We start from the raw sequence: 15,670 nt of genomic DNA, 5'->3' as shown, positions 1-15,670 counted from the left end.
ACAAAAAAAATTAAATGAATTATTATAATTACAAGTGGTACCAAACTTACAGAGAAGATGCCTTCATTCTAAATTGCCTTCATTCTATTCGTTATTTTACTTTGTTTCACATTCTTGGTTTCAAAAAAAAGTTTCGAGATAAACACTTCAGTATTAAAATTAAACAAATCTATAATACTATATTAAAATAATAGACTCGAATTTTTGGGCTTTAATACCGAGAAATCGGAAGAGTACTGTCATTTATTTTATACATTTTAAACATCATTGATACTTGAAGATTACCAATTTGTTTTTATTATCAAGCTTCGCTAATCAATAATCAACAAAAATTCATGTAAAAAATCCGGAAATCATATGGATTTTTTGAATTTTACAATCTTGCGCATGTGCATTACATTCACGCTAAATCACGGGAGACGCTTTAGTTTATGTTTCAACAATATCACATTTGCACGGATAAACTCAGAAACAATATTATAAATACATGTAAATTTTCGTTGTAAATTTGTCATCTCTTCTGTTCATCAAAGGTAATACGGGAGATAACTCTAACTCAGTGCATTTAATATGAAAAATCCGGAGAATTTCGAATGTCAACATGGTGTGTAATTCGAAGCAAGTAATAAACGTTGGTCAAAAAGTGTTGAGTTCCTCATTAATATAAATTGAATTTTAGATGAAAGATATATACAGCCTCAGAATGGTTTTTTTTTATAAATAATTTAACTATTTTCAATGCAGCTCCATTATTTTTCCCCAAAATCGTTTGGAGAGATTCTGCAATTGTTTGCTACATGGTAGGCATTTTAACTGTGGAAAAACACTGTCCCAAGACACAGTTAGATTATTCTAACTAAGCAGAGTGAAGAGAAATTAATAGCATTTTTGTAGGCTTAAAGCTTGGTTATGTAAATGTCAACAATACGCGGGTAGGTTAAGGCTGCTCCGAGTTAAATGTCCGTCGATATTATGATCAATTTCAAAATTGTTTATTTTTATGAAAACAGTGCTAAATATTAATATCAAGTGAATGTGTTTGCCATGATATTATTTTTCTGCTTCGGAATCGAGTTGATCTTTGAAGCTGCCGTGCAATGGTATCACGTGTAAGTTAAAAATAGATACCTTTTTTATCTTACAAAAAGTCAAAAGGTGTAACACTACCCCGAAATTCATATGTATGTATTATACAATAATTCGATCGGCTATTAGTTCCTGTTTATTAGTTTTCCTGCTAGAATTCTATTGTTAATCGCATAAATTGAATATTGTCATTATTTATCGGAAACCCGATGCAAGCACGGATCAAAGTCACTAAATTAAATTCAATATGATTTCATTTGAATTAATCACATATTATAAAAACCGTATTCGCATTTTTATATGGGATAAAGATAGCAAGCATTACAGAAAACATAGATTTACCACGTAATTGGACTCGGATATTGTTATTTTTTCGGCAATGATCTCTGAATTGTTTATCAATTATACATTCAAAGTAAGTTCGACATGAAAATTTCGAACGTAGCAATATATTGCACTGAAATACTAAAAAATCACACGAATGATAAGAAGACTGAAAAATTTGTCTGCTACCGTGCACATTCATACCTCTGTTGCTTAAATCTTTATCAACAACTGAGAAATAAAATAAGCAGATCTCGTAAAGTCTTTCTTTATCAACAATAAAACATCCAAAACCAACTCTTAACAGTGCGACACCTCTCATAGCAAGGTGAGTCGTGAACTACATATTGAAATTCATATTTGTTTAAGTATCCTTTACCAAAGTTCTTTAGTTTCAAATTTTTAAACAATGCTAGGTCGTTTTCCGATTTAGAATTATTTTTACATTCACCTCGATATGCATTTTATTGTAAAGATTTCACATAAAAAATGTAACTAATAAAATAACATAAATAACGATTTCAGATGGCATTATCAAAGCCAGTAAGTGAAGGTGTTGAACAGGTTATAGCCCAGCATTATTTGATGTGTGGCACCGCAGATTGTAAGAAGAACTGCCAGTTTTACTGCAATCCTTGTCACCACCCAATGTGTGAACAATGCAAAGATGAACATAAACAGAGTCCAGAGAGCAAGAGTCATGAAGTTGTCGTTTACCGACATCGTAACCGAAAACTTCCTGTGGAGAAATGCCGAGACCATCCTTCTAAAGATATAGATATGATTTGTGAGGACTGTCAAGTTCTACTATGTTCCAAATGTGCAATACAAGACCACCGAGGGCATATATTTGCCGATCTAGAGACAATTTATTCAAAGAACTTTAGTCTCTGCCTTGATGAAATACGTAACATTTATCAATACTTTCTTCCAACCATTCGAGAAATGAAGAGAGACATCAGAGAAGATGCCATGAAACTAATTACATTTATGGATGATTTGAGGGCATTAATAAAATCTGAAGCAGAGTCCATGAGACGTCTGGTGGATGAAGTGATGTCAGACAAGTTGGAACAAGTCGTCAAACTAGAAGAAACTCTGAAGGACGAAATTCAGAGCCAATATGATACATACAAGGAATACAAAGGTTATCTCGAGGACATTTACAATAGGATCACCGGATACATGACCTTTGATAAAGTCCAAAGCAATCCAATCCTTTTCTCACTTTCAGAACATCTGAAAATCAAACCTATTCCTGAAACCACAAAGCCAATTTATCCAGTATTTACTGCTGGTCAATACAGCAAGGATGATTTTGCTTACCTATTCGGTAACATATCAACTCCTGACACTTTACCAGAGAAGAGAAGAATGAAACCCAAGGAAACTCCTCCGAAACGGACTCTCTCTTTGTCTTCCTCTGTAGACATAGTCAAGGAATATACTGTACCAAGTGTAAAATGTGCTTATTATTTATCACTTGATACCTTCGGCGGAATATGGGTCAGCGATAATTATGGTAACCTTGTCCATGCAGATCTGCAAGGGAACCAGTTACAGAAAATTCTAACCAGTGTCGGGGATGAAGGTTACCACAGTGTAACTAAAAGCGGGGATTTAATTTACACAGACAGTGGAAATAATACCATCAAAATGATAACATTGGATAAAAAGATCACTGAGTTTATGAACATTGAAAAATGGACCCCTCTCAGCATACACTCCTCCAACATCAACGGGGATATACTGGTAGGAATGAGCAAGGGTCGAACGGGTAAGGTCACCAGGTATAACAGTTCAGGGAAAGAAATACAGAACATACAGAGGGACAGCAGAAGTCAGGGACTTTATATTAGCTATCCACGCTATATCACTGAAAATATCAACGGTGATATCTGTATATCAGACTATGACAAAAGTGCCGTTGTGGTTTTATATAAAACAGGACAACACAAATTCTCCTACACAGGTCAGGGTTCAAAGTTCCGTCCCTTTGGTATCTGTACTGATATCGTCGGTCACATCCTGGTTTGTGATAATGAGAGTAACACCGTTCATTTACTGGATCAGGACGGTCAGTTCTTGTTGTTACTACTCACAGAGGAGCACGGGATATATAGGCCAGTTAGTGTGTGTGTTGATGCTGATAACAAACTTTATGTGGGTCAATTTAACACGAACAAAGTGAAAGTGTACGAGTTTCTAGAGTGATCATTTCTTCGTTAAAAGTTATCATAGTAAGATTTGAAGATGCCGCCTGATTTATAATGATGTCTTTGAAATTTAACCAAAAAAAAAATGAAATGCAGATTTTAATTGTATGTTGCGAAAATGAAAAGGATTTTTGTACGATCAATTGAATATGTGAATACAATAAAAGACAATGAACTAAAAATAAGAAATTATCTGTTATGAAATAAAAAAAACCTTTTCCCTAAGGAAGGTTTATAACTCTAAAATATGACTTAGTTTGAAATTCTAAAAGAAATGATGTTTTATTATATGAAAAATTTAGTTAGATATCTATTCACTTAGTTTAATTCAGAAATAAATTGTTGATTTTTTTATTGGGGGGGGGGGGGGTGTTCATGCACATGTCAAGGTAGTTATGTAGTTATACCGTAATTTGGCCAACAAACGTTTTTGGACTTTTCTCTAATCTTTTGTCAATTATCTAGAAGTGTGTAAAAGACGTAAATTAATGTTTTTGTTGATCAACACATCATTACACAGAAGGATCCGCCAATTCTCTATTATACTAGTAACTATACATATGGCAATTATTAGAGATGAGATAGTTCAACCAATTCCGTCAAAATTCATGTTATCATTTAAATTAGGTTTCGATTGATCAGCATATAGAATAAAAGATTTCTTGAGAAAGCAAAAAAAAAAATTCACGTAAAGTCTATGTTTAAAATTAAAAACAAAATTCACTACTACATTATTCAAAGAAAAACTGATCTTACACATTTTAGTTATTATTCAATTTGGCTAAACAATGCACTTCAATAGTTTCAAAACGTTAAATCTGACAAGATTAGCTTCATACAATTGACTTGAATTTGTCTTCAAAGAAAAACACCAAATCTCCAAGTCTGACTTGTTTTAGAGATATGTGTGTACCTTGATCAACAAATTTGCACATATATCACAAATCCAACCAGCAAAGAAAAGAGTATACAACTGTCCTTTTATTACATTCAAAAGAACCCTCTTCAGCATTGTATTGTTTTATCTACATCTACTTTTGAATCATTTAATCAATAATTCATTAAAGGAAAAGGGTTAAAGATATTAAAATCATTATTGTTGATTAAAACGTTACACAGAATGAACAGCCATTTTTCACATTATGTGTAAATGTTGCCATTGTATATCAACATGTCTACTTGGAAGTCCGAGGTCAGTCTGTGTACTATATCCTCTCAATGTAACTCAAGGTTCGATATTTCAAGAAATAATCCACGCAAATATGCGGAAAAAGTATAAAGACAACAGTTACGTGAACTTTCTTGACATTTTAAAAGCTAAGCACTGTATTTAGGCAGTGTTTAAAAATTAGAAGAATGTGTATATTCTAAGTGCGACAACTAGGTCGTGCTTTGGATTGCGTATTATATTTGTTTCTAGCCTTACAAGTATGAATTACAATCAATTTCAGTAAGAATATAAAGAAAAATATACTTAATGGATATAAATATTATTTGATGACAGTTTGCTGACATGAAAATATAATCCGTAGACTCTATATACCTAAAAACCAGCATTCTGACGGTAGATTAGGAGCTGTGATTTACTCTGATAATGTGAGAATTAAGCAACAGTGATATCTCTTTATTGATGTTTTTAAATAAAAACAAGAATATGAGGGGCTGCTGGTTTTAGAACAAAGAAAAACATTGTCCCTTAATTCTTGGAAATTGCACTCCTTTTTTCCTTCCAATTCCTTAGCGACAACTTTATCTAACCTTATATATTTCTTCTCCAGTTACTTGAACCTGAAATAGCTTATAATCCAGGGCTAAGCAGTTGGGAAAATTATAATATTTGGGATGTAAATCGGTATTGTATTCTGTAGATTTTTGGTTTTAAAACTGAGTCTAATATCTATAGTAAATAAGTTACTTTAATATTATTGCTCAAAATCAATAGTATATGAGAGAATATTGAACCGAAAAATAGTACATCTGTTTTAACTTATTAAACAGATATACCTTAACTATTTTGTACATTTAATTCTTTTTTCAAAACTTGAGTCCATCCCACTCTTTTCTAAAACGGCATAGAAGCAAACCTGAAAAATGGACAGAAACTGATTTATCAATACGCCTTATGAAAAACTTCAGAACCAATCCGAAGAAGAACGACGACTACAAGTACATGTAGCACCGATTTAATCAGTTGACTCAATATTAATGATTTATAGTGTGGCATTGTTATTAGCTCATCTGAACCGAGGGTTCAATTGAGCTTGTCTGATCAACCGATGTCCGTCCGTCTGTCCGTCCGTTTGTCTGTCTGTATGTCTGTCTGTCCGTCTGTAAACTTTTCACATTTTTGACTTCTTCTCAAAAACTACTGAGCAAACTTTGTACAAAGCATCCTTATGTAAAAGGGATTTTAAATTGTTCAAATAAACGCCTTAACCCTTTTTTAAAAGAGGGTAATTGCAAAACAGTGAGTATAGTGTTGTGTCTTTAAAAATCTTCTTCTTAAGAACCACTGGACTAAAAATACCAATATTTACAAAAATCCTTGTATACTTAGTGAACATTCTCTATGGTAAAAATAGTGACCCCCGAACCAAAACTTGGGCCCCAGGTAGGGTTCAATTTAAATCATAGAACTACAAAAGTTCACAGTCTAACATATATATATATATATATATATATATATATATATATATATATATATATATATATATATATATATATATATATATTTGTTTTCCCTTGGACTGAAATGTCACATTTTCATTGGTTTAAACATAGCACGTGATTGCCTCATATATCTCTATATTTGTTCTGTGAGAAATAATATTAGGCAATATGGCCGTCATTGGTCGACGCTTCGCTTACTCATTTCGACATTTCATAGTATTTTATACATAAACTGCATGCTGTAAGTTCTTAAAGTATTTGGAGTTGTTGCCCTTTGAAATTCTTTAAAATTAGAGTAGTTGCCCTTAGAATATTGACGTCACATTGTTTTGTCTGGAGCAGAACAAAATGGCAGCGACGAAATTTGCTCAAATCTCTGCAGAGGAAAGGGAGAAAACATTTGAAATTAAATAGCAACAAAACATTGTAAGTAAACATGGGTAAAGCAAAGATTTTGAAAGAGTATTTGAAAGGTGAGATGAAAATTTTGAAGAGTTTAAATGAGTTAAATTGGACGAGATGTAAGGCATCTTGTACATGGCTTTGCGTAGATCATCGCTATTTGTGAATAAATATGTCGCTTAATAGTCCTCGAGAAAACAAAACACTTATTAGGTTAGTTACTGACTCACTACGGAAATATATTGGGTTGATCAATCTCATAGAAGGCTCGGCTTCGCCTCGCCATCTATGAGATTGATCAACCCAATATATTTCCGTAGTGAGTCAGTAACTAACCTAATAAGTAATAATAGTTAACTTGTCTCACGCTGTCTTCAATAAAATATTGTTTCTTAAATATAAATGATTGGTATGGAATCCGGATAGCGCCATGTAGTTCACTATCGCATCAACGCACCATCGACGTTTGAGTCGATAGTGAGATGCGATAGTGCGATGACGATGATGCAATGGTGCGATAGCGCGATGACGATGATGCGATCGCGCGACAATGCGATGACGATGGTGCGATGGCACGATAAAGCGATAACGCAATGATGCGATGATAGGATAGCGATGACACGATGGTGCGATAGCGATGATGCGATGCTCTATCGCGTTATTGTTAGTTCTTTATCGCGTCATCGTCATCGTATTATCGTAGCATCGCTCTATCGCCTTTCCATGGAAAGGATTATATTCCCAGCCCATTGCACAACATAGCGTTTGATGACGAAGAGAATGTAGTAATTATTATCAATAGGTAGGACTTAAGATGAAATAAATTTATTACGGACGAAGTAACATGCAGATGTTTGTATCTGTTGATGCATAAATATAAATCCTGCAAATATATCAGCAGAAAAATAACTATTAAGTTATTAACCTGTACATAATTCCCATCTAAATTTAAATGAAAGTATAATACTTTTGCAATATTATAAATCATATTATGTTCACAAGTCATTAAATATTGAAAGTAAGGTAACTCTTACAATTACAATGAATATAGAGTACGCACTTTTCCCTTGGTAGTCATTCCAAAAAGTACTGGTTAAAAATATTAAAGACAAACTTTTTATCAATTTATCAAATCTAACAGCTCCCTAATATACTGAAATTAAAGTTTATTTCGCTCAATATATAAAGCATATGTGTTTGTTAATTAATTTGAATGAGAATTATCATCCCCGCGTTTGAATGCATGCCTTGATCATGTGGTTTTCATAAATTGCATTTATTTCTTTGTTTATTTACCTATGATTTAAAAATATATATCGTTAGCAAAAGGGTAAAGCTTATTTGTAATACCTAATTATTATTAGAGAGTCAAGTTTATCAACCTCTCATATAAAATCCGTTCATATATTCACTGCCTGCCGCGTTTTCTCTTTTCAAGTCGATGGCGCGATGATGCGATGACACGATGACGATGACGCGATAAAGAACTGACGATGACGCGATAGAACATCGCACCATCGTTATTGCACCATCGTGTCATCGCTATCGCACCATCGCGTTATCGCTATCGTATCATCGCGTCATTGCGCTATCGCTTTATCGTGCCATTGCACTATCGTCATCACATTGTCGCGCCATCGCATCATCGTCATCGCACTATCGCACTATCTACTCAAATGGCGATGGTGCGATGATGCGATAGTGAACTGCATGACCCTGTCCGGATTCCATAGATTGGTGTTTTTTAAATTTATTATACTATATCTATTATACTAGTTTTTGCTTTTACCAGTTTTAGCATGAAATTTCGCTTATCATGAATACCTTTGTGCTAAAATCACGTTCATCCACTAGCGTGAAAAATGTCCAGATCATATGTTTTTTCAGCGCCCACCAATCGTTTCAGCTTCAATACACAACGTAAAATATAAAGTATACGGGGGTATTGAATTGCATCAGCCATGAAATAACCCGGATGATAACGTTGAACAATTGTGTGATGTATTCCGAGTGAGTTACAAATGGTGAAAATTGTGAAGAAATATAAACGATGTGTCAGTAAAGATATTTTGTATATATTCCCTTTTATCGATTTCAACTGTATTTCTTTCACACACGAAATGTGTATTTTCATTACAAAATGGTCAAAAAGTGATGGAAGCACTACCTTGGGGCAGGCAATAGGCAACGATCTTTTTTTCATTTTTTTTTTTTGGTATGGTTAGAAGAAAATATTGATGGATGTTTTAGATTCCATCAAGACAAAGAGTGAAGGTCTTTGGATAAATCGCGTCTATACTCTTAGATATATGACCTCGATGATTTAGTATTGCGCATTTAGAACATAGTGGAACATGACAGTTTTCTCAAATCATATCTATATCTTTTGATGAATGTTCCTTGCATTTCTCCACAGGAGGTTTGCGTTTTCCTGGAAGGTAAGGGACCACTTCATGGCTCTTCGTTTCTGGTGTCCTTTGATGTATGTTCATCTCCGCATTATTCACACATTGATTGGTGACAAAAATTGCAGTAAAATTGGCAGTTGTTCTTGCATTCGTCAGTGCCACAAACTATGTAATGCTGGGCAATGACTGGTATATTCTGGATATTACAGTATCCAACACCTCTTGATTTGATAATTCCATCTGAATATTGTAAGTTTATTTATCAAATATTCAACTGTACACCAAGTCAAATACAGAAACTCTATTGTAACAATAAAATAAAAAGTGATGTGTTCAAATCATTAATTATATCACTCTGTTAGAAAGTTCCCCAACCCAGATTATTATTTTCATCATCAACAAACACACTACGGGATTGTTTACCACTTGCTGTGCTGTGATTAGCAGAGACAAAATTTGACCTGCCTGATCCGTGTGGCTGCTATTATCGCACATTAAAACGTTACCGAGAAGATCGGTGCATTATCCATAGGAACGAAACGCTGATCCTTGACCTGTAATGTATAGGGAAACCTGTGTTGTCCTGATTTTTTCACCACTACCACAGCTTGTTTGTTATAGTCTGATACACAGCTATATCCCTTGATATGTATATATATATATATATATATATATATATATATATATATATATATATATATATATATATATATATATATATATATATATACTACAGTCTTTGTCCTTTGTCATCCATCTGTATTTTTTGTATTTTGTCATATGCTTGGTTAACACTCATCGGCTTTACTCATTCCCACTAGTATATCCCCATTGATTATTGAGGAACATAGTCTCAGTGGTTCCCAGTTTCTTTCCTAAAGAGTTCAGTGATTGTATGACACGTTGTTATTTTTTCGACAACATTCATGAATTCGCCCTGTGTGACTGCGTGGTTGCCTTTTGATCAACCGCTAGTTTCTATTAATTTTATGGTCCGTACTTGACTCCAATGTTGATCTGTATTGATAAGTTAACCATTCCATTTTTTGCTTGTATTCACACAAGGTTGAGGTTTTTATTCATGTCACGGACTTTCCTTATCCGTCTTTGATTAGTTTCGTTAGTTCTCGATGTCATTCTGTTTCCGTAGCCTACTTATTACAGCCAATGTCCGAGAGAGCTATTCCTTGCGGTAATGAAATCCGCGAAACCCTGTAATTATCGGCCATCTTTTTCAATTTTCTTGGATGGAATCTCGTCATTTTGAAGATGAACTCTATTCAGTCCATTACGCAGGAAGGAATTGCGGTATTAGTTTCCATAGGAACGGTTTTCTGAAAGATTGGTTTTTGCTTCTACCTCGTCAATCCAAAGACAAGTACCAATTTCGGCAAAGAGTGCCTGTCCATTACCAGACCTGATTGAGTGTGCGAATTTTACACATTAGTAATTGATCCAAATTATATCAAAAGGGAAAAAACAGGGAACAGTTTTTTTTTTTTTATCGTCTTAATTACCAGTTCGTCCTCCCTAATTTTTTCAAACTCGAATAATATACCAGAGTTTGTCATAATCTATATATTTACGTTATGGTAATATCCATTTTTTTTCACTGCGCATAGAAACAGATTAATATTTTCATAAGGCAAGCAGGTACAATGTATCCAAGCAAGAGTATAAAAAATCGTCCATCCCTGTCGAGAAAAAAAATTCACTGAAAATAAATTTTAAACTGTTTCATCCGGGGATCAAGACGTTTTACACAGAGGCGAGGGAAAATTGTGTTTGCCACTGGAGGGAGTTACCAGTATTACCATTCTAAAATCTACTTATTGATATTATGTTTTAAATTTCGTGGGGGCCTAGACCACATGACCCCCCCCCCCCCCCGCACATAAATCCACAGATATGCACCTAAATGCAATGATATAAAGTACATCTTTTAACTGAAATTATATAACATTTTAATAAGGATGTTTTTTTTTCATATCTATTACATCAACACAAATATAGTCCCCCGAATATTACATCAACACAAATGTAGTCCCCCGAATATTCATTACATTTTTTCAAAGGAAATAGGTTTTTTCGGTCATAACAGCTGAACAAATGTAGTCCTCCCAAATAATTTCACTCTAATTATCTCAGATCAGTGCAGCAGTTACTGTTAGCTCTATTAACCAAAGAAAGACAACCCTTCCTCTTTCCTTAAAGCCAAGCATCGGGGCCAAATAAGCTCACTGAATAAAAATACATCTTGACTTTAGTATAAAAATTACGTGACCTTGACCTATATTTTGTTTATCATAATGACGCATCCATTTAAAGATAATTAAAACATTCTTACCATCTAAATTCATCCTAAAGACATCATAACGCAAGTGCTTCAAAACAGTTAAGGATTGTTTTAATAATATTACTAAGAGTTGTCAAACACATTATATATATTACGTAGTACTATTAAAATCGTTCTCATATTTACAAAACAAACAAACAAATGTAACAAGATATTTGTAATAATTCATCTTGAATATTTTTTTAATACATGAAAAATAAACATCAGAATCAACAGAAGAATTCATTTATAAACATACATCAGGTATATATATAGATTGTCTTTCACCAATAAACATTTTTTTAATTGTCAATGAGTACAGTATATAACTAATTAAGATAAAAAGACAATACATATTATCAGCTTAAAATGATAGCATTCATAAAAGTATGAAATATATACGACATTGAAAAAAAAATAAACCCCAAAGCTATTAAAACAATTACTTACATTCATCAGAGGTATTATTATGAAAAATGTGCAGTGTATGCAGTCTACACAAATTTTCCTTCGTAGAACAAGTATTATTACGAGGAAAAGGCAAGCATATACAATTACATATGTATATGTAATTCAAAGAATAAAAGAAAAAAATATAAATAAGTCAACAATTAAAAATCATACAATTGCAGATAATTATTTGGAATATGATTTGTCATAAATAGTTCACTAGAACGAATATACAGCTAGCACTCATGATATCCAATCAATCAATTTATCAATCAATCAAACAGTTAATCAAAGAAAAATTAACCCAAGAACTAATTTATAATTCATATTAAGCATTGATGAGTATTACTGAAGCAAAACATATAAACAAGTATATGCCCAATATTTTTTTTACTAGTAACCTTTTTAGTATGCAAAGATGTGGGAAATAAACACAAAAAAATGTATAAAACAGGTTAATGCTGATATTGATTGAATAAACATTTCATAAGCTTTATCAGCTGTTTGTTTTTCACAAATGAATTGAGCTTGTGCTGGCAATCAAATAAAAAGATTACAAACAAGCCGATGTCAATTAGCACACATTAAAAAACTTTCAATTTAGAACGGAAGAAGGAAGAATGACCAATATCTGCAAAATTTAAGATGTTTCTTGTAATGCCACATAGCAAAGCAATACGTAACCAACTGAACCTTAAACATTCAATTTAACCTTGACCTTCAGGTAAACACTTCATTCATCTCTGACCTTTATAGTCACAAGGTATAAAGTTTCTATCAAAGCATCAACTATAAAAATGTGAAGGTTACAATTGTAGACAGAACTAAAACAATAACAAACCAAATTAATTAATCTTAGGAAACATGACTTTTTTTTTATCACATCTTCAATATTAACATATCAATATGTTCTTTATATTTACATTGGTTCAACAGAAAATGATAAAAAGATTGAGGAACAATATACATACAATGATAAACATGAACAGAACTCTCATTGTAAGCACTATATTGAGGAAACCAAGATATTGGTTGGTTTTGTATAATTTTTAAAAATAAAATTAACAGCACACACCTAACATATACAGTTCCCATGTTCAAAGAACATCTCACATCAGGGTTGACAGAAATTGAAAAAATACAACAACAACAAAAAGTTCTAAATCAGCACTTTTTCATGGGTTGAATTATAAATCACAGTTTCACAAATCTATTTGTCAAATAATCTACCTGTCATATTTTTTTTTAATGAACTTCTCTATATATATATAACAATAACTTTCTTATCTTTCTTATCTATATCCTGTAAGTAAATAGGCAGCAGGAAGAATTTAGTCACAAAAATATTACGGGTCACTCAGATGTACATGTAGTCATTTCTGATCACCAATCAGAAATGGTAATTTCCAGGTGAATAGGTAGGGAAGCTAAATTGTCAACAAATTAAACATCAGAACTGTCTTAACTTTTAAACATGATATTTTTCATCCATGAACTGTTTGTTATATAATGAAGAAAATTGAAATAATTTAACCTTAAAATTTTTTAAAAATATTTTCCTTTACCTTTTAAAAAAGATGTTTATTTTTTTTTTAAAAGGTAATAAAGCCTAAAAATCCATTCCTTTTAAACATCTCTAAAAAGCTGCTCTAACTGTAAACCTTCCCAAATAAATATTTAAAGAATGCATTTTAGTAGTACATGCATATTGAATTTATGTAAATTGAAAAAATACTGACAAGACATCTCCAAAGTTTCTTTAACTTTCTGTCATTCCTTCATGGTTTAAATTTGAAAACTTCAGCTAGGATGGTTTCACCTTAAACACAAATTTTCACAAATAGGATATAAATTTCCTCTAATAAATTATATAGAAAATCATATACTATTCAGTTATAAGTTCTCTCTGGGGTTTATTCAAATGTCTCAAATTACATCTCAAATGAGACCAAAAAATAAAAGTATACTGCACTACTTTCTTCTAAATAAACTTCTAAAGCCCCCCTTCCCCTTGGATGCTGCTTTATTCTCTTCTTTTTTCTTCTTCTCTTCCTCCTTCTTCTTTCTCTTTTCTTCCTTCTTTTTCTCATTTTCTTTCTTTTTCTCTTTGTTGTCATATTCTTCCAAGAAATTTGGATTTTGTTCCAACAAAACTTCAACCCTGCAAAAGAGAAACGACCTTAACCTCTTTTCTTACTTTGTTTCAATAATTTAATTTGCAATAATCAAATAAACTGCAGGTTTGAAAAGAATGTAAATACACTCTAGCATTTGGGCTGTGATAAGCATATGCATGTTTGAAAACTAAATAAAAATCTATTGTCTTGCTCTTTAATGAATGATGCCTGCATACATCTCTATGCTAACAACTCTTGCTCCAAAGACATCTATAGAATCTGTAAACCTGTCTGACCTGTTGATCTGCACTTACCTACAGTTGCCTATGTACATGCCTTCTTTATTTTACTTATATATATACATTTGTACACTTGCCTATGTAAAGACATGCCATTGGGTATTAAATTTGTGGATGCATGATTTATCATACTAATGTATACCATTCATGTGGTGTTATTTTACGCCGTTTTAAGCTTTCCGCTTAACTACTGTTAATTTCTATCCATTACACTGCTATGGATAAAAAACCTCTGGGTTCCAATGATGCCTTACTTACTGATAAATATCTTTTTACTTGCCTGATGTGCTGCTGTGCTGTGCTGTGTGCCTGCGCGGGGTTTAGGAGGGGGAGGTGAGGGGTTCGGGGGAGTGAGAGAGAGGGGAGTTATCTGATGTGGTATGTGGCTGAAGGTATCTATCATCATACCTACAAAGCAAACATAAACATTTACCTAATGAATGTATATACATGTTAGCCATTTAATTTGACACAACATTTTATTCAAGTGATAGAAATATTGAATTGAACAGCATAAAACAAATATTATCCACAAGGATTAACTTACAAATATAATATCTATTAATGCAATTTCATCAAACAAAAAACATATATTTTGGATCCCTTTTTGTGATTATAAATAAGAACCCTCTCCATACAACAAAGATGAAATCAACTTCTTTTATTAAACATAAATCTACTTCCCATGTTAATTTAACAAATTTGACAACAACTTAATATTGACAAATAGATGGTATTTTTTTAAAAAGTTGTATTTATACCATATATATATTATTATTATATATAATATACCATAAAACATTAACAACAAAATTCCACCCCTATGACTGTTCAACTAAATGACTTGAAACACAACTATCTTCAAGACACAACAGTCCTAGATCCACCCCTGTGGCCAAATTGAAACACAATTATCTTAGATCAACACCTGAGACTGTTTAAGAAACAAATATCTTGGATCCACCCCTGTGGCTGTTGTACTCACTGTTGCACTAGCTCTGGGACAAAGATGTACTCCATCGGAATGATCTGACCTAGTTCTGACAGGGACCGCACAAACCTCAGCTTGGAAGAGAACTTGGCACTGTAAAAAAAAATAACCAGAAATGATAATATATATGTTTTGTAGGAAATAATTTTAACACAATAAATGTTCATTGTTCCTAAGATAACTGCCATTCAATTTATGGTTTTATGAAATTATTTCTTATTTTAAAAAAAAAAACAAATCTGTATCACAACTGAAACATACATGTACACAATTTCGAGATACTTGCTTGATTAGATTTAATATTTAGTTACTAGTATTAAAATTGTCACTCATCTTACTTAATCATACATTTACAGTTAATTTTTACAGGGA

The 15,670-nt window shown here is 32.6% G+C and overlaps 2 protein-coding genes across 2 annotated transcripts in view; one reads left to right on the top strand and one right to left on the bottom strand.

Moving 5' to 3' along the window:
- The first annotated feature begins 739 nt into the window (after positions 1-739).
- LOC105317672 (tripartite motif-containing protein 2) lies at positions 740-3,716 on the top strand. Its single transcript, XM_011414388.4, has 2 exons — positions 740-1,738; positions 1,936-3,716. The coding sequence occupies exon 2, from the start codon at positions 1,936-1,938 to the stop codon at positions 3,622-3,624; it is 1,689 nt and encodes a 562-aa protein (XP_011412690.3). The 5' UTR covers positions 740-1,738; the 3' UTR covers positions 3,625-3,716.
- An 8,576-nt stretch (positions 3,717-12,292) lies between these two features.
- The window catches only part of LOC105326623 (uncharacterized), a 40,000-nt gene continuing 36,622 nt past the window's right edge, over positions 12,293-15,670 (bottom strand). The window contains exons 20-22 of the mRNA XM_034464462.2: positions 15,293-15,391; positions 14,588-14,715; positions 12,293-14,052 (exon numbers count right to left, since the gene is read on the bottom strand). Of these exons, the coding sequence (XP_034320353.2) occupies positions 14,628-14,715; positions 15,293-15,391 (187 nt within the window). The 3' untranslated portion in view covers positions 12,293-14,052; positions 14,588-14,627. The remainder of the gene's footprint in view (positions 14,053-14,587; positions 14,716-15,292; positions 15,392-15,670) is intronic.

The sequence above is a fragment of the Magallana gigas genome, chromosome 1, assembly GCF_963853765.1.
Source record: "Magallana gigas chromosome 1, xbMagGiga1.1, whole genome shotgun sequence".
NCBI lineage: Eukaryota > Metazoa > Mollusca > Bivalvia > Ostreida > Ostreidae > Magallana > Magallana gigas.
This window is presented reverse-complemented; position numbering and strand designations above follow the sequence as displayed.